The sequence below is a fragment of the Aulonocara stuartgranti genome (assembly GCF_965226115.1).
Source record: "Aulonocara stuartgranti genome assembly, chromosome: 20".
Classification (NCBI taxonomy): domain Eukaryota; kingdom Metazoa; phylum Chordata; class Actinopteri; order Cichliformes; family Cichlidae; genus Aulonocara; species Aulonocara stuartgranti.
In genome coordinates, this window is record NC_138956.1 from 29,025,997 (window position 1) to 29,050,421 (window position 24,425).

A 24,425-nucleotide genomic window follows, 5' to 3' on the forward strand; every position below is an offset into this window, starting at 1 on the left:
ACCTATTGTAGTATTTTCTGAGCTGAGTGGGCTGGTTCTTTTATAGCACTTTCCTACTCTGAGCACTCAAAGTGCTTTACACTACTTGGCTCATTCACCCATTCACACAAGCACTTTTTTCTTTGTAAGTGCTTTCTATCTAACATTTACACTCGTTCATACTTTGCTGAATGCACCGGAGAGCCACTCCAAAGACACTATTGTATGGGAAAAAATACTATTTAGAATACTTTTGGATACTGCAAACATGAACAAGTAGCATGACAAGAGCATGCTGGAGCAATGCTCTATCTTGAGCCCAGCGAGCCTACTTCCAGCTGAGCTCTCCCTGTGTCTTTCTTCTACCCCTCTAACACGGATGGCCCATCTAAGACAGATCTCTCCAGTGGCTTCATCTTGTCGACTTCACCTTTATTTGAAGCTTTAAATGCATCCTACCCAGATCTCCAACCTCTCCTGCCTGTTCCCAGACGGATCCTGCCAGTGCCACAACCCATCCAAGCTTCCTGTCATTCTATTGTGTAGTTTCTATTCAACCTTCAGGAGCTTCACTGGCTGGTGTCCTTGACATTACCCAGTTGTAACACAAGAGGAAAACACAAAAGAAGCACAATTGAAAAATGCAGAGGAGGTGCATAAAGAAGACTGATACCATCACCTGTAAACAGTAAATTAGGGACCCAAATCAGCTGTAGCTGGTGCTGCCAGGACACAGTCACATGACTCCGGCTCTTGATGGCTGAGGCTATGGAGAGAAGAAATATGATTGTACAGTCGTCGGGCTATAAGAACTGAAGTCACTGACAACTTATGAATATATTTATTTTACTAAAATAATATATTGATAACACCAAAAAGCTGTTCTGTTTGATTATAATAATTTTATTGGTTATATTGTAACATATAATACAAGCTATTGTTTTTATAACATTTTATTCCTGCTAGTTTATTGTTGACATAATTATTTCAGGTTATAAGGGCTGAGCTGAGACTAGACAAATATTAATAGGGGAGAGTGAGGTAAGATGAGCCAGTGGGTAAGTTGAACCACCCCTTGTATCTAGGTAACTGTGTACATGTTTTGTCATGTGACCATAAATCCAGGAAGCACTCATCATTTCCATCCTGCTATATTAAAGAGGAGCACATTGGAGAAGGGGTAAGTCTGTATTACACAAAAAAATGTTTTTTGCTTGTCAAAGTAAAATTTCTGCCTATCAGGTAAATTGACTGTAATATTAAAACAAATGTATCTGTGTCTAAGATGATATATTATACATGTTGGTGGGTTTCTAAAATATAATATCATCTGAAGAAGTTTTCTAAAGATTAGCCTAAATTGCTAAGCTAGCCCGTTTTTTTCAAAATGGTGGCTATGGGGCAAAGTGAGCCAAAGGCTATGGGGTAAATTGATCCAATGGTTCAACCTACCCCACCATAAGGCACTGAAATTTATTTAAGGCTCTGACTTATTAAATAGTATTTTAGTTCAGTATACTGAACCCTTTTGTTGTATTTGTCATATGTTAACTATTATAGAAAAGATATCATGCCAAGGACCTACAGACAGAAGACCAGCTGGGGCTCAACACCCCTGGAGGAGATTGAAAGGGCAGCGAGTGAAGTCAAGGGAGGAAAGTCCATAAGATCAGTGGCTAAAGAAAGACAAATTGACAGGTCAACACTCAGGAGATATATTAAAAAGAGGGACACACAGGAGGTCAAATCGGTTGGCTATAGTGGAACAGCTTCAGCAAAGAGAGTCTTCTCTGAGGAGGTGGAGAAGGAGCTATTAGAGCATATCAAGAAGCTTGCAGAGCAGTTCCATGGCATTTCCCCAAAGAAATGCCGTGAACTGGCATTAGAATTGGCAGGCAGAAACAACATTCCTACTCCCAGCAACTGGACAGAGAAAGGTTTAGCCGGTAGGAAGTGCAAGAAACAACATTTCAGTAGGTTGGCACAGACTAATGTATTTTGTGTAGTTTATTACTTTACCATTACATTTTTTAGGTAAAGAATGGTTCAAGAATTTTTTGGCACGCCACCATCTCTCTTGCCGTATGCCTGAGGCAACATCTTTGGGAAGAGCTACAGCCTTCAATAAGACTACAGTTGGGGAGTTCTTTGACAATCTGGCTAAAGTGATCGACAGGTAACAGAAGTTATCTAATTGAAAACATTAATAACTATTTATGACAACTACAAACAACAGTTAAGTGAATAAATATGCGTACTCTCAGCTAACATTTTTTGCATTACTTAAAAATTTAACTAATCATCATTGCTCTTTTTTTGTTTGACAGGTATAAATTCCCCCCAAACATGATTTTTAATGTTGACGAAACAGGTGTAACAACAGTACAGACACCAAAGCAGGTAGTGGCAGAAAAAGGAAAAAAACAAGTGGGCTCCGATGAGGTCCAACCCAGGCAAAACTGCCAGCATATACCAAATTGCTGGTTGTGTGAATGATGCTTTCATGTCAGCAATGACACCACGAAATATCTCCTCGGGATTTAGAGCCACTGGGATTTTCCCTTACAACAGAGATATCTTCTCTGATGCAGAGTTTGAGCCATCCATGGTGTCAGACAGGCCCAACCTGGAGCAGCAGCCTGCCGCTGAAGGTGTTGCACCTGTGGTTTCAGCCTCTCTTTCTGCTGAGCTACCTTCACCAGACCCTGTACATGCATGTGGTTCACGAAGTGACCCCAACCATGCTCGATATGTGTCTCCCACTGATATTCTACCCTTCCCCAAAAGTCAGCAGCCCAGGAAACAAACAAATCGAAAGCGTGTGAAGACACGAATCCTGACTGATACACCTGAAAAGCAGGCAATTGAGAGAGCCCATGAAGAAAGGACAAATAAACTGAAAGGCAAAAAAGAAATAATCCACAAAAAGCAAGGAATGTGGAAGAGGAAACAAACCCAGACAAAAATTGCAGTGGAAAGCAGCTCTGAGGAGAGTGATGTTCCCATCCCATTTGAAGACACTTCTGAGTATGAGAGTTCCAGCGATGAAAGAAGTGAACCAGATGTCTCAGACCTGGTAGTTGGTGACTTTGTCATCGTAAGATTTGCATCCAAATCCAGGAGCCACCATTACATTGGCCTGGTTGACAGCTTTGCAGACAACGAAGTGAGTGCCAGATTTCTCAGAAGAATCCGAGGGATCACTAGCAGTAAGAAACCCACGTTTGTGTTCAAGGAAAATGATGAGGCATCTTTCCCACGCAAGGATGTGCTGAAGAAGCTACCTCAACCTCAACAGGCTGGAGGAACTGCAAGGAGGGAGCAACAGTTCATATTCCCCTGCAACCTTGATCATTGGAATATTGAATAGTTCTTTTGAATAAATGGTTTTGAACTGGTGGTTTGTTTAGAAACCACCAGTTTCCAGGTTTGTTCTCACAGGTTTACAACTGTTAAAATGGTTTGTTTTCACAATATGATCAGTTTTACATTTTAAAAACTACATGGTCAGTTTGCCCCAAGATGGCTCAGTTTACCCACTGACTAGGTTCAATTTACCCCTAATCTGGGGCAAGTTGAGCCAAAGGAGCATTTTTTTTTAATAGGTCATTATTTTGGGCAGCGTCATCAGACATAGATTCTGATCATTACATTTGAAAGGAGACATCCTGAAATAAAGGAATATGTTATCATTCTATTTCTGTGTTATTTTTTTCTCACATCCAGGGCAACATGAGTAAAAAGTGGCTGATCTTACCTCACTCTCCCCTATCTATTGTTGATGTGTGTGTATTTCATTCTTATTGTTTTTTTAAAAATGATTTATGTTCCGTCTGTATTATTTTGTATTCAGTATAATATCGTCTCTTTCTGCTTCTGAGTTTTTCTTTACTTCTAGTTCTTGGTTGCTCATGATGATGGGGCCTTCGTATGTCCAGTCTCTCTTTGTTTGTCCCCTGTCTGTTATGTCTCCATGCCTGTTCATCCCCAGCCCCAGTGTTCACGTCGTAGTCCTGGTCTCTGTGTTTGTTACTTCCTGTTTTACTTTGATCTCTCATCCCGTGGGCATTGTGTTCAGTTTGCTTCCTCTGTCTCTTTGGTCTGTAATTAGCCCTAGCTGTGGTCCCAGCTGTTGTCCATCCTCTTGTTAGCCTGTCTATGTATTTAAGTCCCCAGCTTCCCTCTGTTCTTTATCATGTTGTCCTCTCAAATGTAGTCCATCAGTCCCATATTTCCCCTCCTAGTTTCCTCCTGCCCTGCCCTTGGTATTTTTATATTTCTTTTTGAGTTTCTAAGTAACAGAATTAAATTTGCCTCCTTTAGTTTATCTTTTGTCTCTGAGTCCTGCATTTGGATCCTGGGATATATGATATATGTGATACAGGGAGTGCAGAATTATTAGGCAAATGAGTATTTTGTCCACATCATCGTCTTCATGCATGTTGTCTTACTCCAAGCTGTATAGGCTCGAAAGCCTACTACCAATTAAGCATATTAGGTGATGTGCATCTCTGTAATGAGAAGGGGTGTGGTCTAATGACATCAACACCCTATATCAGGTGTGCATAATTATTAGGCAACGTCCTTTCCTTTGGCAAAATGGGTCAAAAGAAGGACTTGACAGGCTCAGAAAAGTCAAAAATAGTGAGATATCTTGCAGAGGGATGCAGCAGTCTCAAAACTGCAAAGCTTCTGAAGCGTGATCATCGAACAATCAAGCGTTTCATTCAAAATAGTCAACAGGGTCGCAAGAAGCGTGTGGAAAAACCAAGGCGCAAAATAACTGCCCATGAACTGAGAAAAGTCAAGCGTGCAGCTGCCAAGATGCCACTTGCCACCAGTTTGGCCATATTTCAGAGCTGCAACATCACTGGAGTGCCCAAAAGCACAAGGTGTGCAATACTCAGAGACATGGCCAAGGTAAGAAAGGCTGAAAGACGACCACCACTGAACAGGACACACAAGCTGAAACACCAAGACTGGGCCAAGAAATATCTCAAGACTGGTTTTTCTAAGGTTTTATGGACTGATGAAATGAGAGTGAGTCTTGATGGGCCAGATGGATGGGCCCGTGGCTGGATTGGTAAAGGGCAGAGAGCTCCAGTCCGACTCAGACGCCTGCAAGGTGGAGGTGGAGTACTGGTTTGGGCTGGTATCATCAAAGATGAGCTTGTGGGGCCTTTTCGGGTTGAGGATGGAGTCAAGCTCAACTCCCAGTCCTACTGCCAGTTTCTGCAAGACACCTTCTTCAAGCAGTGGTACAGGAAGAAGTCTGCATCCTTCAAGAAAAACATGATTTTCATGTAGGACAATGTTCCATCACACGCGTCCAAGTACTCCACAGCGTGGCTGGCAAGAAAGGGTATAAAAGAAGAAAAACTAATGACATGGCCTCCTTGTTCACCTGATCTGAACCCCATTGAGAACCTGTGGTCCATCATCAAATGTGAGATTTACAAGGAGGGAAAACAGTACACCTCTCTGAACAGTGTCTGGGAGGCTGTGGTTGCTGCTGCACGCAATGTTGATGGTGAACAGATCAAAACACTGACAGAATCCATGGATGGCAGGCTTTTGAGTGTCCTTGCAAAGAAAGGTGGCTATATTGGTCGCTGATTTGTTTTTGTTTTGTTTTTGAATGTCAGAAATGTATATTTATGAATGTGGAGATGTTATATTGGTTTCACTGGTAAAAATAAATGATTGAAATGGGTATATATTTGTTTTTTGTTAAGTTGCCTAATAATTATGCACAGTAATAGTCACCTGCACACACAGATATCCCCCTAAAATAGCTAAAACTAAAAACAAACTAAAAACTACTTCCAAAAACATTCAGCTTTGATATTAACGAGTTTTTTGGGTTCATTGAGAACATGGTTGTTGTTCAATAATAAAATTATTCCTCAAAAATACAACTTGCCTAATAATTCTGCACTCCCTGTATATGTTTGTTTCAGTCTAATGTACATCATACCACTGGCACATGTTGGCTGTCACTGTTATTCTGCACTTACTAAACATTTATCATTTATTTATGATCCGACAGTGATAACTATCCAAAATTAGTTACGGTTCCTTCCAAATGAAAAAATGCAGCTCATTTCCATTTTATAGACAGAACAAAATTACATGAGAGAAAAGATAAACAACAAGTAAATCTATTAATAACACGTTTCTTTGTTTGTCTTTAGCTTTGTTTAGTCTTGTTTTGTCTGTATTACGGAAACATTTTTACAGGTATATTTAAAAAAAAAAAAATTCTTTAGTCAAACTACATTCTTATGTAGTTTTAACTGAAAACACTTTGGTGACAAAGAATTGGATTCATTGTTTCAAACTCGTTTTTGTGGAGTGGATTTAGACAAACATTGGTACAACAACCATGTTATTATGCAACAGGTTGATGGGTTTAAATCCATCGGTTCACTAGTACTTTTCTTTGTATGGCCTTTCTGGCAACTCCATCTGGTACAATATCTGTACCATAAAACATGAAGGTTTATATCCACCAAACAGGGAACATTAAACACTCAGCCACCAGGGGGTACTTTATGACAAAGAGTTATCAGTACGGAAACATTCCGTATGGAGGCCACCAGGTCAGTCAGAAGACTTTAATTCACTGTGACATTAAAGTCATCTGGCTGCCAAATACATTTATAACCACTTAGAGCCAGTTTAGATTTCACAATAAACTCTGTGAGCCTCTGTGATTATTTAACACTAATTTATATTTTACACAGTCCAAGTAGCAGCTGACATAAATGTGACAACATATGAAGAAAAGGGGAAGAAAAGTATACACACACACACATACAGTGGGGCAAAAAAGTATTTAGTCAGCCACCGATTGTGCAAGTTCCCCCACTTAAAATGATGACAGAGGTCAGTAATTTGCACCAGAGGTACACTTCAACTGTGAGAGACAGAATGTGAAAAAAAAATCCATGAATTCACATGGTAGGATTTGTAAAGAATTTATTCGTAAATCAGGGTGGAAAATAAGTATTTGGTCACCTCAAACATGGAAAATCTCTGGCTCTCACAGACCTGTAATGTCTTCTGTAAGAAGCTTTTCTGTCCCCCACTCGTTACCTGTATGAATGGCACCTGTTTGAACTCATCATCTGTATAAAAGACACCTGTCCACAGCCTCAAACAGTCAGACTCCAAACGCCGCCATGGCCAAGACCAAAGAGCTTTCGGAGGACACCAGGAAAAGTATTGTAGACCTGCACCAGACTGGTAAGAGTGAATCTACAATAGGCAAGCAGCTTGGTGTGAAAAAATCAACTGTGGGAGCAATCATCAGAAAATGGAAGACATACAAGACCACTGATAATCTCCCTCGATCTGGGGCTCCACGCAAGATCTCATCCCGTGGGGTCAAAATGATCATGAGAACGGTGAGCAAAGATCCCAGAACCACACGGGGGGACCTGGTGAATGACCTGCAGAGAGCTGGGACCAAAGTAACAAAGGTCACCATCAGTAACACACTACAACGGCAGGGAATCAAATCCCGCAGTGCCAGACGTGTTCCGCTGCTGAAGCCAGTGCATGTCCAGGCCCGTCTGAAGTTTGCCAGAGAGCACATGGATGATACAGCAGAGGATTGGGAGAATGTCATGTGGTCAGATGAAACCAAAGTAGAACTTTTTGGTATAAACTCAACTCGTCGTGTTTGGAGGAAGAAGAATACTGAGTTGCATCCCAAGAACACCATACCTACTGTGAAGCATGGGGGTGGAAACATCATGCTATGGGGCTGTTTTTCTGCCAAGGGGACAGGACGACTGATCCGTGTTAAGGACAGAATGAATGGGGCCATGTATCGTGAGATTTTGAGCCAAAACCTCCTTCCATCAGTGAGAACTTTGAAGATGAAACTGATGTTTTTAACGAACACCTTTTATTGCTTGTAATGCACAGACACACCAACAGAGGGCAGTAATATCTCTTCAACATACATTGTAAAATTACTATTACAACACTCCCACTTAATTTTACCATGGAGTTCACTTACTTGACTGCCATTGCTTATTTCTTTCAAAAAACAACATTATGCACCTATATCACGGTGTTACTAGAAAATAAAAATTTTCTCTTTTGTTTTGAACTCACACAAAAAATGTACTGTGTCCATCTTAGACAAAACTATTATTCTTCATTACAGTTAAATGCTCACCATCTTAACATAAGCATAGTATAGGCATGTTAAGCATATGATAACCCTTTTAAACTGAACACAGTCCAATCTTCCCTCTGAGATACTCAAACTTTTGTCTAGGCAGCGGTTTGGTTAACATATCAGCCTTCATGTTTTCTGTACAGCAGTACTTCAGCTGGATTTGTCCATTTTGCACACATTCACAAATGTAGTGGTAACGAATGTCTATGTGCTTTGTTCTTGCATGATCGACTGGATTTTTTGCGATTGCAATTGCTCCTTGATTGTCCTCCAGGATCACTGTTGCTGTGGTTTCCATTCCAAGCTCAGTTAGTAGTCGTCTTAACCAAACTCCTTCTTGTGCAGCTTGGCTCAAAGCAATATACTCAGCCTCTGCAGTTGAAAGTGCAACTGTTGCTTGTTTCTTGCTAAGCCAACTGACTGCACCTCCTGCAAATAGAAAGATGTTTCCAGTTGTAGAACGTCGATCGTCCTGATCACCTGCCCAATCAGCATCTGAATACCCAACCAAGGTTCCTGTTTCTGTTCTTTGATATTTGAGCCCTAGGTTTAGAGTTCCTTTCAAATATCTCAGGATTCTTTTCACAGCTGTCAGGTGTGTAGTGTTTGGGTTTGCATTGAACCTTGACACCACACTCACTGCTTGTGCAATATCTGGTCGTGTGGCCATGGCAGCATACAATAAACTTCCAACCATTGACTGATACATGCTTGGGTTTACAGGTTGACTGACATTATCACTCTTTCTTAATTTGACATTTGTGTCAGCTGGAGTTGCTACTGGATTGGCACTGTCCATTCCATACTTTTGTAGTATGTTTTCAATATACTGCCTCTGATGAAGCATAACATGGTTTTTGTCCTTGTCTTGGACCACTGAGATGCCCAGAATGTAGGATAGCTCACCCATGTCCTTCATTTTGTAGTGTTTCTTCAGAGTGTCCTTTAAGGTCTTCATGCTCTCTGCTGATTCTGTAATCAAAGTCAGATCATCAACATACACAGCCAATATTTCCAACTCCTGACCTGTTCTAAAAAACACACACTGATCTGAAGTACTCTGTGTAAAACCAATACTTTTCATGAACTCTGTAAAAGCTTTGCTCAAGCAACGTGGAGACTGCTTCAGTCCATATATTGACTTGTTTAGTTTGCACACTAGATGTTCCTGCCCAGGTTTGATGTAACCCTCTGGCTGCTCCATGTAGATTTCCTCTTCCAGGTGTCCATTCAAGAATGCAGTCACAACATCCATTTGATGCACATTTAGATTGTTTTGCACAGCAAATGACAACAATGTACGAATTGAACCAAATCGTACAACTGGAGAGAATGTTTCATCATAGTCTGCACCATAAATCTGTGAATAGCCTTTGGCAACAAGTCTGCACTTGTATCTTTCCACTTGTCCATCACTGTGATGCTTAACTTTAAAGACCCATTTTGATCCAACTGCTTTGCGATCCTTTGGTAGATCCACTAAATCCCATGTGCCATTTTCTAGCAGTGACTCATATTCCAAATCAGCTGCTTCTTTCCACTCCTTTGCATTTGGACTTGACATAGCCTCTTCTAGTGTATTTGGTTCTGTGACACAACAGATGTTTGCATAATGATCAACTGTAGCTGCATCAGCAAACTCCTCAAATCCATATCTCTTTGGAGGTCTTCTGATCCGCTGATCTCCTTTTGCAGCCTCACTGGTGACAGTCTCCTCAGTACTTGTTTGTCTTTCACCCGTGTGTAGTGTCACCTCATTCCCCAAACCGAGATCTTTTTCACTTTGTTTGCATTTAAACTCTGTTTCATTGAAGACCACATCTCGTCGAATCAGTATTTTTCCTTTTTCCTCATCCCACAGTCGGTAGCCTTTTGCATTGGTTGCATATCCCAGGAAACGGACTTTCACTGCCTTTTTGTCCAGCTTCTTTCTCTCTGTGTCTGGAACATGAGCATAAGCAACACAACCAAATACTTTCATATGGCTAATGTCTGGTTTTTTTTCATACCATCTCTGATAGGGTGTTTCGTTCTTTAAAGCAGATGTTGGGAGCCTATTCTGTGTGTAAGCTGCAGTAGCAACAGCTTCTGCCCAGAATGTGTTTGGCAACTTTGCATGTGATAGCATGCTTCTAGCTGATTCCACTAGAGTTCTGTTTTTTCTTTCTGCAACACCATTTTGCTGTGGTGTGTGTGGTACAGTCATTTCATGGTGGATGCCTTGAGCTTTCAAATATTCTTGAAACTCTTTAGATGTGTATTCCCCACCATTGTCAGTTCTGAGCAGTGTTGCCACAGTTACTTTGAAAAAGTAATATATTACGGACTACTGATTACTCCTTCCAAAAGTAACTTAGTTACTTTACTGATTACTTTATTTTTAAAGTAACTAAGTTAGATTACTAGTTACTTTATTAGTTACTTTCAGAAGCTGCCAATAACACTCCCCACTGCCTCAACATAAAAACATCAACCGATTTTGCCAATACTCACTTTATTGGAAGTGTATTTTAACAGTAATGTCAACAATATATCTCCTGACATTTGAAGTTGAACTTAAAACTTTTTTCCTGACAGAAATACTTGTTTGTATGAAAATAAAGACAGTCTTGTTACTTCACTTAACATAAATACTTTTTATAAAAAAACAAACAAACAAACAAAGAGTCTTTCTTGACTTCCCTTAAGATACTTTTTATACCATCCACATGTAAGCACTATTGTCCGCTTTTGTAACTTTGGACTAATCTTATGAAAAAAAAAAAGAGACTGCAGGTCCAACTTAAATTGCCTTACTTCCTTGCAGGTAATTGTTTTAAGTTAATCAACTTGAAAACTTTAATAAGTTTATTAAGTGACTTTGATAAACTTAATTCAATTACTTGTAAATAGTTATTTAAATTGGATTCCCCATTCTCTGTTTTTTCAGTATATGTTGTCATCGCATGTTATGGGGGAAACAGTAGAGTGGAGCGAGTAAACCAGTGGTTGTACCTCATTAACAGAAGCTTCTCAAACCTTTTGTCAGAAAGTCGATTTCTTTTAGGCGTGAGCACCAAACCTCCCAGACTAAAAAGTCGCTCCACAGGAGCACTTGATGGGGTTGGAGTGTTATACTTTAAAAAAATTGTCTTTATGCTTGAAAATTTATGCAGAATCTGAAGGTCGTAGCCTGACATCAGGTAGTCCATGACTTCTTTTTCTGCAGAATAGGTCTCCTCCTCTGGCTCTGCCTCAAAAGTGAAAAAGTCCATCTCACCTTGGCTGCTAGATGTAGTAGCACTGGGCACACTGGCAGGGTTTTTTGCCAGAGGAGCAGTGGTGCAACACTCTGCTGTCAGAAGCTGTTTTTCTCGCTCCCTCCTTCCTGCATCTCTCAGCCATCAGAGTTTGAATTTTGGACAACTGGCAGCTGCAAGAAGGGCATCTTTGTCATCCAGCACACCGGCGAAACGAGTCTGAATAGCCTAAAAAACATAATTGATATTTTTATGCCTACAATTTATTATGTTATTGAATTATTTGCAAACCATGCCTAATATGAGATCAGTATTATGGATTTATTTTGTTTTAGGTTACTTGTAAACATTTTAATTGTTTTAATCTTATTTTTCAATGATAATTAATATTCTGTTCCATGTTTGTGAATTGTATGAAGCAAAAAATCTGACTAATTTCAAGATAGAGCGTACCTGTACAATGGCATCTGGAAGGCCTGCAGTCATCCTGGAGAGGTCATCTTTCACAGCCTGGGTCTTCTGCATCAGAACTTCAAGTGTTGGTAGTAAAGTTCCATATGGACAGTCGCCTTGTAAAATGTCCAGTGCTGCAGTCAGAGGTTTCATGGCCATGCAGTACTCATGCAGGAACTGGTATTCTTGATCTTTGAAGCACTTCAGTCCTAGCTTTGTGCACAGAGTATTCAGCTCACCCATGGGGATTTCTGCAATTCTCTTTACAGCATCAAAAAAGGAATTCCACCTTGTGGATGTTGGTATTAGGAGCTTTCTTTTGCTGATTTCTTCCACTGTTTCTGATGCAAGTGTAGATCTACTCGATTTGGTCCAAAGAGCTGTGCATTTTGCTGTGCTGCTCCTATACACAGCCCTGCTCTCTGCATTGGTTGTTAAATGTTTCTCCACATCACGTGTGCAAATTATGTTGATGGTGTGCGAAGCACACCTGCGGTGCGGGGGAAGAGACAGCTGACCATCACTTTCATTCTCAGCCGAGAGGATTTCTGACAGATCAGAAAAAGTGACATCATCGTCTTTGGGGCTGGACTCTTCCTCCTCCGTCTCATCATCGGACTCCGTGACAGGATGATAAACTTGAAACGCCTTAACAAAGTTGGATCCATTATCAGTAACTGTTGCAACTACTTTGTTGAGTAATCCATAAGAGGAGTGGATGTTTTCGATTTCTGTACCAATGACATCATACGTGTGTCTACCACGAATTCGCCTACATGCTAATGCAACCTTGTGACGCTCTAATGTGGTTCTACTGATCCAGTGGAGCGTTACTCCCATATAGCTTCTGTTGTTAGCAGTCCAAATATCCGCGGTAGTTGAAACAAAGTCAATCTCATTCAGTGTGGCCTTCAAATTTCTCTCCATTTCTGTAAACTCCTTCTCCAAGTAAGAAGTAAAAGTCGTTCGGTGAGGCAACTCGGCATTAACAGAAGTAGGGATCTTTTTTATTATGGCACGAAACGAGGGCGAGTCAACAGTGTTTATAGGTAGCATTTCTTCTACAATATACTGCGCGACCAACTTCTTCAATTCTTCATCACTTACTGGTTTTGCACCAAAGTCCAACTTTTGTTGTTTGGGGGGTGTAGGACCTTCTGCGGAAGTCACGGCTCTCTGCTTCGGACCACTTGGTGGGACTCTCTCTGTGAGTTTGACTGTGCTGTGCTGCGACTCCAAATGTTTCTTTAAGTTTGACGTAGTGTTTTCGCCAACACAGAGTGTACAACGAACCTTAATATTTAAATCTTTAGTTGACAGAAACTCAAAATAGTGACCATATTTCCAGCTAAAGAACGAACATCTCTCTCCCTCCATTGTTGTTTACACTTTTTTACGTCGCTGGCTGCTTGTGAGCGGGAAACGTGACCTGTCGCTTATGTGACGTTTCACGACACGTATGCGTTTGTCATCCGCTGAGACGAAAAGAAGAAACCAAATCTTTTTGCTTAAAAAAATAGTAACGCACAGTGGTTTGGACAAGTAACTTTAATCTGACTACTGTTATGGAAATAGTAACGCGTTAGATTAGTCGTTACTGAAAAAGTGGTCATATTCGGAGTAACGCGTTACTAAGCAACGCGTTACCGGCATCACTGGTTCTGAGTCTTATTACTCCCTGTCCACATTCATTTGAGAAGATTCTTTCAAACTCTTTGAACTTGCTCAGGACTTCCGTTTTTTCTCTTATGAAATACACTTTACAATATCTGGAGTAGTCATCAATGAAAGTCACAAAGTACTTTTTTCCTCCAAGTGACTCAGTTTGAAAAGGACCACAAACGTCACTATGCACTAATTGCAACTTGCGTTTTGTTCGTATTTCTCCCACTGATTTGTAAGGTTTTCTTGATAATTTGCCCTCAACACAAGCTTCACAAAAAATGTCCTCCTCTTCATTTGTAAAGCTAACCCCTTTTACCAAGTTTTTGACTTTTTTCAGATTTGTAGTGTGACCTAGACGCTGATGCCACATACTTGCTGGAACTGAAGCAGTTGACGCTCCATGACAGGTTGTGCAGTTTCCCTCAATATCCAGCTGATACAATCCGTCAGATCTTTGTGTTCCCATTCCATGGAGAGCTCCATTCTTTCCTCTTATGTAGCAATGAGTCCTTTTGAACTTCACTGTGTTTCCCTTCTTGGCAGCAGCTCCCACTGAGAAAAGGTTCATTGATAATTTGGGAACATACAGCACATCATACATTGTGACATCTTTTCCATTACCAACTCTGAATGACATTTTCATTGTTATGTTGCCCAGACCTAAAGCCTCAACTACTCTGCCATCACCGAGTTTCACTGTTTGTGGTTCTGAAAACTCTTGGTAGTTTTGTAGAGCTTCTTTATTCCATGTCATGTGTTTTGACGCTCCTGAATCAATTAACCATTCTTCTTGTTGTGCATCACTTTTACATGACTCATTTACAACAAAAGCTCCCTCATATGAGTCCTCTTTGTCCTTATACACCACGCTTTTAGCCTTGTGGGCCTTGTATTTCTTTTTAATGCTTGGACAATCACGCTTGATATGTCCTTCCTTCCCACATTTGTAACATCTCCATGAGTCGGAGCTGTTTGCTCCCACTGTTTTTGATCCACTCTGTTCATTTCTATGCATCTGAGATGACATCGCTGATACACTACTGGACACAGTGGTGTTGTCAGTAAGCACTCGCTTTTGTTCCTCATTTATCAAGGCTTGTTGAACAAACTGTAGTGTCAGACTGTCCATCTTTGTCTCCAAAGCAGTAACAACAGTTGCATAGCTGGGTGGCAAACTACCTAGAAGGGTGACAATTTGATCTTCCTCTTCAATTACAGAACCTATTGCCCCTAGCTGATCAGTAAGTTCCTTCATCCTCTTTAAATGATCATTGAGATGTTCTCCTTCCTTCATTTCACACCGGAAGTACTTCTTCTTCAGAAATAGCTTGTTAGCAACAGTATCTCTTTCAAACTGTGCTTTTAGCATCTCCCATGCTTCTTTGGGGGTCTTACAGTTTGTTATCAAGTACAATTGGGGTGTACTTACATTCAGTACCAGCACTGAAAATGCCTTTTCTTTCTTCCGTTCAAATTCAGCTCGCGCTTGGGCATTAGCATCCGCAGCTAACTGCTCCGTCTCCTGTACCATACCCCACAGTCCTTTTGCCTTCAACAGGTGCTCCAGTTGAAATTTCCACGTTGCCCAATTCTCCGGTCCGCTCAGCTTGTCAATAAACAGTCTATCTTCCATTGTGAATCCCACAATTCTGTTTATGACTCCCAAAAGAAAACGTGTTAGCAGCTTCCCTTGGCGACCTCTGGGCCCATAACCTGATGTTTTTAACGAACACCTTTTATTGCTTGTAATGCACAGACACACCAACAGAGGGCAGTAATATCTCTTCAACATTCATTGTAAAATTACTATTACAACAGAAACGAGGCTGGGTCTTCCAACATGACAATGATCCAAAACACACCGCCCGGGCAACAAAGGAGTGGCTCCGTAAGAAGCATTTGAAAGTCCTGGAGTGGCCTAGCCAGTCTCCAGACTTCAACCCCATAGAAAATCGGTGGCGGGAGTTGAAAGTCCGTGTTGCTTGGCGACAGCCCCAAAACATCACTGCTCTCGAGAAGATCTGCATGGAGGAATGGGCCAAAATACCAGCTACTGTGTGTGCAAACCTGGTAAAGACCTATAGTAAACGTTTGACCTCTGTTATTGCCAACAAAGGTTATGTTACAAAGTATTGAGTTGTATTTTTGTTATTGACCAAATACTTATTTTCCACCCTGATTTACGAATAAATTCTTTACAAATCCTACCATGTGGATTCATGGATTTTTTTTTTTTCACATTCTGTCTCTCACAGTTGAAGTGTACCTCTGGTGCAAATTACTGACCTCTGTCATCATTTTAAGTGGGGGAACTTGCACAATCGGTGGCTGACTAAATACTTTTTTGCCCCACTGTATGTGTATATATTAGGGGTGCAACAATATTCGTATCGATATTGAACCGTTCGATACAGTGCTTTCGGTTCGGTACGCATATGTATCGAACAATACAACATTTGTAATTTATTTTATCAATTTTCCTTCTGACGATGCTGTCTGTGTTGAGCGCTCAGTGAATCTGTGTTCGACTACTCCGCCTAGGCTGCACTGTCCAGCGCAGATCCACTGAGCGCTCAACACAGACAGCATAGTCAGAAGGAAGAGCGCAGGGCAAGCTAGCGAGACAGAAGTTAAGCTCTCCTTACAAGATGGACCTCCCCCACCCTCATTCAGATCTGGCGTTTGGAATTATTTTGGTTTTCATGTGACGTATGACCCTGAAGGTAAGCGAGTCATGGACTAAAGTAAAACAGTATGTTGGATGTGCCATGCAATGCTTAATTACATGGGTGTGAACTAGTGTGTTAGCGCAGTTAGCTCGTTAACGTGTTGGCCGTCTAGCCCCATGCACGGAGCGATCGGCGGTAGCTCGTTAACGGAGATTTGCCGTGTTGTGGCGTTAAGGTCATTTCAACGAGATTAACCTGAAAGCACTAGTGGGAACACAACGAATATGACTGCACATTTACGCCGACATCATCCTAGTGCAAAGACAAGTGGAAGCAGACAAAAAAAAGCAAGCATGCTACTAACTTTAGCCGAGTCATTTAGACAGCTGTTAGCACATGATTCTCCTTATGCTGCTGAGAATATAGCCCAGAAGAAGCGGATAGTATAGCTTTTATTTTGGAAAGAGACATTTCTCTGTAATAAACTCTCTTTTCCAAAGATGAGTGATTCCTCAATCAGATACAGGGCTTGCAATATCGCTAGCCCGACGTCCCGGAGCTAGCGATTTTTTCAGTCGGGCTACCAAAATCTATCTCTTCCCTGCCCGTCGGGCTATTGTAGGAAAAATATATGTCAATGCTTTTGCATTCTTTCAGAAATGTAGCTGGGTAATTATGTCATTGGCATCGGTGAGCCACTGTCAATATGTGACATATTGAAGTCGCGTTTGAATTTGCGCTTGTTTTTTTGCTTTCACTTTGCAATCATGCGAACTGTGTATAGAGAGCGACAGCACTGATCTGTGAGTGATGATAATTTGTGCACCAATTCCTCTGACATCGTCTTATTAATCGTTAGCTTACTATGCAAACATGACAAGTGAAATCTCCCGCAGCTTAAACATGTGAGAGGTTGATCGCGCAGAGAATCGCTGAGCTTATGTGAGTGCGCGTGTAAAAGCATTTCAGTTCTGCTGAGCCAAATAAGACAGGTCAGGGTGAAGAAGTGACAGCCAAAGAAAAGCTTACCACAAAACGGAGAAGTTATGACAAATCAGACTATAAGGCAAAAAGAAAGTGCAGCTTTATGGTTTCATTGACAAAAGAATTTCTGTGGCTGCAATATGACGAGCTAAATAACCAGGGCTGCACATAAGTGGTCCGCAGGTGCGCATTCGCTGTCAAAATAAAAAACGCGCACAAGGGTTAGGGTTAAATTTAAAAACTGTACTTTTGAGTTAAAATATATATTTATAATTTTAATAAATGACAAATTAAAAATGCATGAACATTTTTTTGTATCGAAAAAATATCGAACCGTGACACCGAAGTATCGAACCGAACCGTGAATTTTGTGTATCGTTGCACCCCTAATATATATATATATATATATATATATATATATATATATATATATATATATATATATATATATATAGAGAGAGAGAGAGAGAGAGAGAGAGAGAGAGAGAGAGAGAGAGCGATAGCTTCCCATATATTTATATATCATAGCCAACAGGCAGGAATTCATAGTTTGTCTTAATGTTAAAACTAACTTAGTCCCACATTTACACCTGGTTCTTAACCAGGGCCCTGTTTCAGGAAGCCGGTTTAGTGGAAAAACTGAGTAAGTATACCCTGAGTTAACGAAAACTCTGGGTTTTCGGTTTCACAAAGCGAGTTCAGATGAAGCCTGAGTGAGTCACTATGACGACACACGCCGTGAAGCTAACCTGCCCCCTAGCAGGTTTACTACAACTAACCCTGACTGTCTCCGCCCCTTTGTCGGAAACCTGACAGTAGGAAGTGTCAGACATGGCGTGCCCCTTCCTTGAAGAGCCAGTAGATCGTGAAGCCCAAATTCTCCGCAGAGCTCTCCGCCGGGAGAGAGTGATCAGAGCGCGTTTGGACATTTTATCATTTACTGATGATTTTCTGTGTGAACGTTACCGTTTTTCAGCACAATCTATAATTTATTTGGATAACATCCTCAGGCCATATATTACGCATGTGACACATCGCGGACATGCTCTCAGTTCTGTACATATTATTTGTATTGCACTTCGGTTTTTTGCAAACGGGAGCTTTCTGTATAATATTGATGAAGCTGAGCACGTTTCCAAGGCTACCGTCTGTCGGGCAGTCAGGAATGTTACAGTTGCACTGAAACGTCTCCTGTACACGTTTGTGGTGTTCCCCGGTCATAGACCCACAAGATTCATCAAAGAGGGATGCCACAAAATTGCAGGTATCAGGATGACCAAAACTTAATTTATGATGTGGTGATACTTGAACTACTACTTAAATTTTACATTTATTCTCACGGTTCCCAGGCGTGATTGGCTGTATAGATGGTACTCACATTCCAATCATTGCTCCTTCAGTAAATGAAGGAGACTATGTGAACAGGAAGTCTTTCCACAGCATTAATGTACAGGTACATAGTTCCCTGTAGCATTTCAAACTAACAAATTATTTCATCATAGTAATGGATGCTAATTTGTGTTCTCTGCACTGTGAAGATCATATGTGATGCTGCCAACATTATCACAAATGTGGAAGCCAAGTGGCCAGGCTCTGTCCATGACTCACAAATATTCCGTGAATGTACACTGAGCACAAAATTTGGACATGGTGAGTTGAAAATACTTTAAAATATATAAAGACCAATTGCTTCAGGGACATTTGAACTGAAGTGTATCCTTCTGTCTTAGGAGAGTTCACTGGCTACTTGCTTGGTGATAGGGGGTATCCATGTTTACCCTATTTGCTTACCCCTTACCCTGACCCTGAACCGGGCCCACAGCAGCGATATAATCTGGCTAATTGCAGGACAAGAGCCAGAATTGAAATGACTATCGGAATGCTTAAGGCCCGGTTCCAGTGCCTGCAAAGACTCAGGGTCACCCCAGAAAGGGCATGTGACATTATTGTGGCATGTGTGATTCTTCACAACATTGCCACAATTAGAGGAGAACACTGTCCTTCTGAACCAAACATCAGCAGTGATCCAAACCATGAACATCCTGACCCTCCCACGGACATACAAGATGGAAGAGCAGTCAGAGACACCATATGTCACAATCATTTCTTTTGACCCATCACCTCAACATGTTGAAAGAAGAATAAACAGATTTTTTGTTCAACTGGCTTTATTGGTCACCTGTGTTTCCTGTACACAAAGTATTAAAAGATGTAAACCTCATAAAGTGTCTCTGTTGCTTCCTCCTCTGTAACAGCTGTCAATGTTTCTTCATTATTTTCCTGTAGTAAAGAAATAAACAACATTGCGGTTCTACTGTAAACTCATATAATCTGTGGAGTATTACTCACAACTGCATGTTGGTCTGGCTCAACAGGAGGCTGCACCAGATGCAGTACACCATCACCATCAACTGATAGAATATGAGGTTTATACAGGTCACTTATAACTTACAAGGGACCAAATGGCAATTAACAAACATACCAATCACCTTACACTTCATTGTCATTATGCTCTCAAAGACAACCAAGACTGAGGGAAGGCAAAATCAGTAGGAAAATAACTTCACTACAAAATAATCCATTATGGTAAAGAGTTTATCAGATGAATGAGTAGCACTGCAAAGGTGACTGTGAAGAAAGGATGTATGCACATCATGTATTATTTTGAATTTACCCCCTATGTAGGCACTTGTGTCTTGCGGGGTTATTGACTCAGAGGATGTCCCCGCAGAGATGCCTTCGGCCACAGGGCGCCCACTGTTTTGGCTGAGGGCCAACTGCTCAGCCTCTGTGAGTGGTGGTGGTGGAGGACCCCCACCTGTTTTTCGGGCCTCCGCTTTTTTTCTGTTGGCTATAACGGGTCACATTTGAGCATACAGAGTAAGCAAATATGTACTTGTAATGTGCTCAGATAATTTCAATAAGTGCTTACAGACAGAAAATTAATGTAGCCTCTAACTGCAATTGATTTACATGGGACAAACAGACCAAGCACTATGGCTCATAATACAATTACACCTTACCTGTTTGGACTATATTTTTATATTTCATTTTTACTTGCTGCCAGGCACGTTTGGGGCCTGTTGGGTTGCACCTGCGCTCACATCACATCACAAAATAAAATGTATAAAATAACAAATAAAATAACATATGATAAAATAACGTGTTAAATGGGTGGAAATCCCTCGATCAATGTTTAAATTAACACTCACACATTGACTCTGTCGACTATGTTTTGCCATGCATGCTCACTTTCTTTTGCAGCTGTGGCTGTGTTACTTTTTTCCGCGGAATTTGCATGTTATCGGCATATGCTGCCATCAGAATTTCGGCCTCAAGCGCTGTAAAATACATTGACCGCGCCTTCGTTCACTCCGTCTCCATGGTGACTCGCTTAATCTGTGCTCCACTGATCAGGGCTTTATGTATCCTCGTCCGCGCGCTTCACTTGGGGTTAAAGCAACTCCGCGTTGACTGAACTACTTGTTATCAGCCTTTCTGAAACCGAATATTCCGAGTTGGACAGTTCGGGGTTACTCAACCCTGCATATCGTTTTTCACTCTGAGTTTTCTAAACCGGCTTCCTGAAACAGGGCCCAGGTGTAAAAGCGCCCTGAGGCAGCTTTTGTTGCGATTCGGTGCTATATAAATAAAGCTGAAGGGAATTGAACTGAATTGACTGTCAGCAGCAGGACTACTGAACTCAGACAGAGGGCGCCACTGCTCTCTGCTGCTCCACCTCATCAGTTCCCAGGCCGTGTGCACATGGCTCTAAATGTGCCAGAACATTGTGTACTGAACGTTGTGCGCTGCACTACAAAGTGAAACCCTCTGATCAGTAATCACATCTTTACTGTCATCAATATACACACAGCTGGACATTGTTTGCAATTTAATTTCCTTCATATTTTCCTTGAAATTAGGTTCTTATTTTGTTGTTGATTTGTGTTGCCTGTTGTGTTTGTTTTGTTTATTCTCATTTTGACTTTAAAACCCACGTATCTGTGAGATGTAAATTGGTCGGTGTTCATCCATTATGCACATATTACAGTAGTTCAATGTTCATTCTGCACCACATGCCTGATAATCCTTGTGGTGACAGGATTTGGTTTTGGTATGAGAAATCAAATAAGAGTAAATCATTCCATTAATTAAATAATTAATAATTAATTCTACACACAGAGAGAAGGACTGGACTGAGCACCCTGCAGCGGGCCGGCCTGGATCATGCTTCGGCATCTTGCACCCTCAGCTTATTCTCACAGGAGATTAAGGCCCTATAGATTAGGATCAGTCAGATCTATGTACACCTGTGCACACTTGCAGTCTAAATGCTGGTGGGAAGAAGAGAGGGCAGGAAGTGTTTCAAATAAAGCAGTGACCTGGGTCAGAGGAGAAGCAGGCCACATACTGTAGCAGTGGCTCCAAGTGGGAACTGCAATTGGATTTGCAGTGCATCATTAAAGCAGGAACTGCAGACAGCAATGACACAATAGAAGTCCAAGGTAGAGGTCATATGTCCGGTGTTTATCTCTTTACATTGAAAATACAACTTGCTGTATTAATATCAATATTAAATACTTCAACAACCAACAATAAAACTATTCTTCAAACTTGGATTTGTTTGTTTCAGTTTATGTGTAAAGTCTGACACAAGCCTGGATTTTTAAGACCGAAGATCCTCTCTTTAATATCGACATGGTCTGCAGTGGGACAGTTTACTCCTTTTACATCAGACCGTTTCAAAAAATAAAGAGTGACGGTGAAGCCACATTTGCACGGTTTCCAACACATGACTTAAGTTTCCTGTTCTTTATTTTCTTTGTTCTATAGCACTGAAATACTGAATCATTCCCTCATTAACTGTCACTAAGTGTTACTGTGATGTCCTGGAAGCATCTGAGGGAGAACATTCAGTACAAACAACCAGTTTTAAACCCAAACTCAGTCCCTGTCGCGATCCTTCAGCAACACCAGAGCTAGAATTTTGAGGCTGTGCCAAAAATAAAGAATAAAAAATGTCTGTAATTTCTAAAAAGTTAATATAATTATCTTCTTAAACCCCTGAATCGAATCTAGAAGAATGCACTTCAATCACATGGAAATAACTGGCATTATTGTTTTTATGAGTTTAAAACTGTATATTTGATTTCCACTTTCCAGTCAGACAGAGGAGTGACTCAGACAGATTTGGATAGAGCAGATTAGGATGAACAGAAGGCACATCTCAGCTTTGATGCAAGTTAATGTGTGTGTGTGTGTTGCCTGTCAGTGCCACGTGCTGCCCTAGAACAAGACAGCGACACATAAGAAGTGGGTCAGTCCAGTATGAAAGAGGCAGAAACAGCAGCCAACTGCAGACTGCCCCCTCACTCTGCAACTCAAACTATAAAGCAGGTTAATTTCATTTTATTCAAGTTTAAATGACAGAGTCACAGCTTTATTAACGCTTTTAAGGAGGAAAAGCAAAACCAATAATTGAGGTGGGTAGGAACAGTCCCATCAGTGAGGAGGTGATTCAGACCACAGTGAGATGCAGAGTGGACACACCTGGAGCACAGCTGGACAGATTCATAAGACAGTTGAAGCAAAACTAAACACGAGGCGAGGAAGTATTAAAATAAAACTGTAAGTAGTGCACACACCAAGGCCCAGACTAAGACACATGAACTTGATACAGGTATCGGAGACAAACAGACAGGTAGGCATGACTGACCGGAGAGACAAAAGGACAAAACACAGAGAGATTATTACGGGATCAACACGGGATAAACACAGGAACCAGAACTAAATACGTATTAATGAGACAAGACAGGGAACCAGACAACCGCAGAGACGGGACACGGAGAGGCCAGACAGACACGGGGAGTGGACGGGGAGACAAGACTGACCTTCACAGGAGATGCTGATGACAAGACAGAGAACTAAGGGAACTAACAATAACAAACTTAGAAGCATTACAGAATACTAAACTCAAGAACAACTAATCAGACCTTGAATGTGAACATTTCTCAAATACAAAGGAACAAATAAAAAGTCCAGAACAAAATCTCAAAGTACTCGGAAAAAGACCCAGCACCATGACAGAAATGTACCTGGAAAGAGAGACGGGGACAAAATCAGCCCAGAAAAAGTTGATACAGTTACTGTAAATCAGGTGATTCTAAATTTGTTTTAGAATAAAACTCCTTTCATGTTTATACACACATTGTTTTCTTGCTTCAACTGGACAGTTACATAAAGAGGAGGTTTAGTATTTACTTAAGTCAAACTTGGTGTCAGGGGGCTTTGCTGGTGACACTATTGGAGATTTATTTAAAACTAACGACACACTGAACCAGCAAGGCTACCACAGCATCCTGCAGCAACATGCCATCCCATCATTGATTTTTCAACAGGACAGTAACCCCAAACACACCTCCAGGCAGTGTCACGGCTATTTGAAGGAGAGTGATGTAGTGCTGCACCAGATGGCCTGGCCTCCACAGTCACCTGACCTAAAACCAGGGATGGTTTGGGATGAGATGGAGCGCAGAGTGAAGGCAAAGGACCAACAAGTGCTCAGCATCTCTGGGAACTCCTTCAAGACTGTTGGAAACCATTTCAGGAGACGACCTCATATATTATCATAGTGAAATGTACAAGAACATTTATTTTTACAGCCCTGTTTTATAACATTATATTTTATATGATAATATTAAAAAATGGAAAGTAACGCAAATAAACAAATATATTAATTTATTTTTATTTAGGGTAATGCAGTGGCAAGCAATGATTTGGAATGGATTTTATTAAAAATGAAGAAAAAGAAATGTAAATGGAATTCTATTCATGCACAAGAGCTTCAAATAGATCATAACAAAAAGAATAAAGAACATAGAAGAAAAAGATGTCATCAATGTGCAAAAAGAGATTTTTCTGGTAGATAAAACTTAAAAACAGAACAACTGACACACAATTCAGACCAAGAGAACAAAACCCTCAAACATCAGTTACTTTGTGGATTCTGTCCTTTCACAAAATGCCTCATTAAAACAACTTTTAGACACCTTGATGCTGTCATTAGAGAACACGACATTCTGTGTGAAGATATTATTTACCCAGATCAATACTTCTTTTTTGAGAAGCGAAGCCCACACAAAAAGAGAGAAGCCATTAGGCCCACTAATTATCATGTAAGCACCCCATTAAGCACATTGTGTTTATATCTTATGATGTCCACACTGGCAGGAAAATCAGATA

At 40.9% G+C, this 24,425-nt stretch overlaps 1 protein-coding gene and 3 long non-coding RNA genes across 6 annotated transcripts in view; 3 read left to right on the forward strand and 1 right to left on the reverse strand.

Annotated features, from left to right (window-relative positions):
• The window catches only part of LOC309696969, a 137,028-nt gene that overhangs the window by 73,071 nt on the left and 39,532 nt on the right, over positions 1-24,425 (forward strand). The gene's annotated exons all lie outside the window — the stretch shown is intronic.
• LOC309696972 lies at positions 1,013-3,676 on the forward strand. Its single transcript, XR_014273713.1, has 3 exons — positions 1,013-1,925; positions 2,014-2,155; positions 2,307-3,676. It is a non-coding gene; the product is annotated as an uncharacterized lncRNA (long non-coding RNA).
• LOC309696549 (uncharacterized protein) lies at positions 8,918-12,834 on the reverse strand. 2 transcript variants are annotated; one of them, XR_014273535.1, is made up of 3 exons: positions 11,866-12,834; positions 9,331-11,640; positions 8,918-9,006 (listed from the first exon to the last, which is right to left on the reverse strand). XR_014273535.1 is itself a non-coding variant. In XM_082517824.1 (2 exons), exons 1-2 carry the CDS (start codon positions 12,790-12,792, stop codon positions 11,557-11,559), a joined length of 1,011 nt encoding a protein of 336 aa, XP_082373950.1. In that variant the 5' UTR covers positions 12,793-12,834; the 3' UTR covers positions 10,651-11,556. The 2 variants fall into 2 exon arrangements, 1 of the variants encoding a protein (XP_082373950.1); XM_082517824.1 differs by lacking the exon at positions 8,918-9,006 and having other exon boundaries at positions 10,651-11,640.
• On the forward strand, positions 18,321-19,408 carry LOC309697735. The gene is made up of 2 exons (XR_014273893.1): positions 18,321-18,636; positions 18,722-19,408. It is a non-coding gene; the product is annotated as an uncharacterized lncRNA (long non-coding RNA).

Coding starts and splice junctions, on each gene's coding strand:
- LOC309696549 (XM_082517824.1), bottom strand. CDS start 12,792: ATGGAGAGAAATTTGAAGGCCACACTGAATGAGATTGACTTTGTTTCA. Junction 11,641..11,865: donor TTCCAGATGCCATTGTACAG/GTACGCTCTATC, acceptor TATGTTTTTTAG/GCTATTCAGACTCGTTTCGC.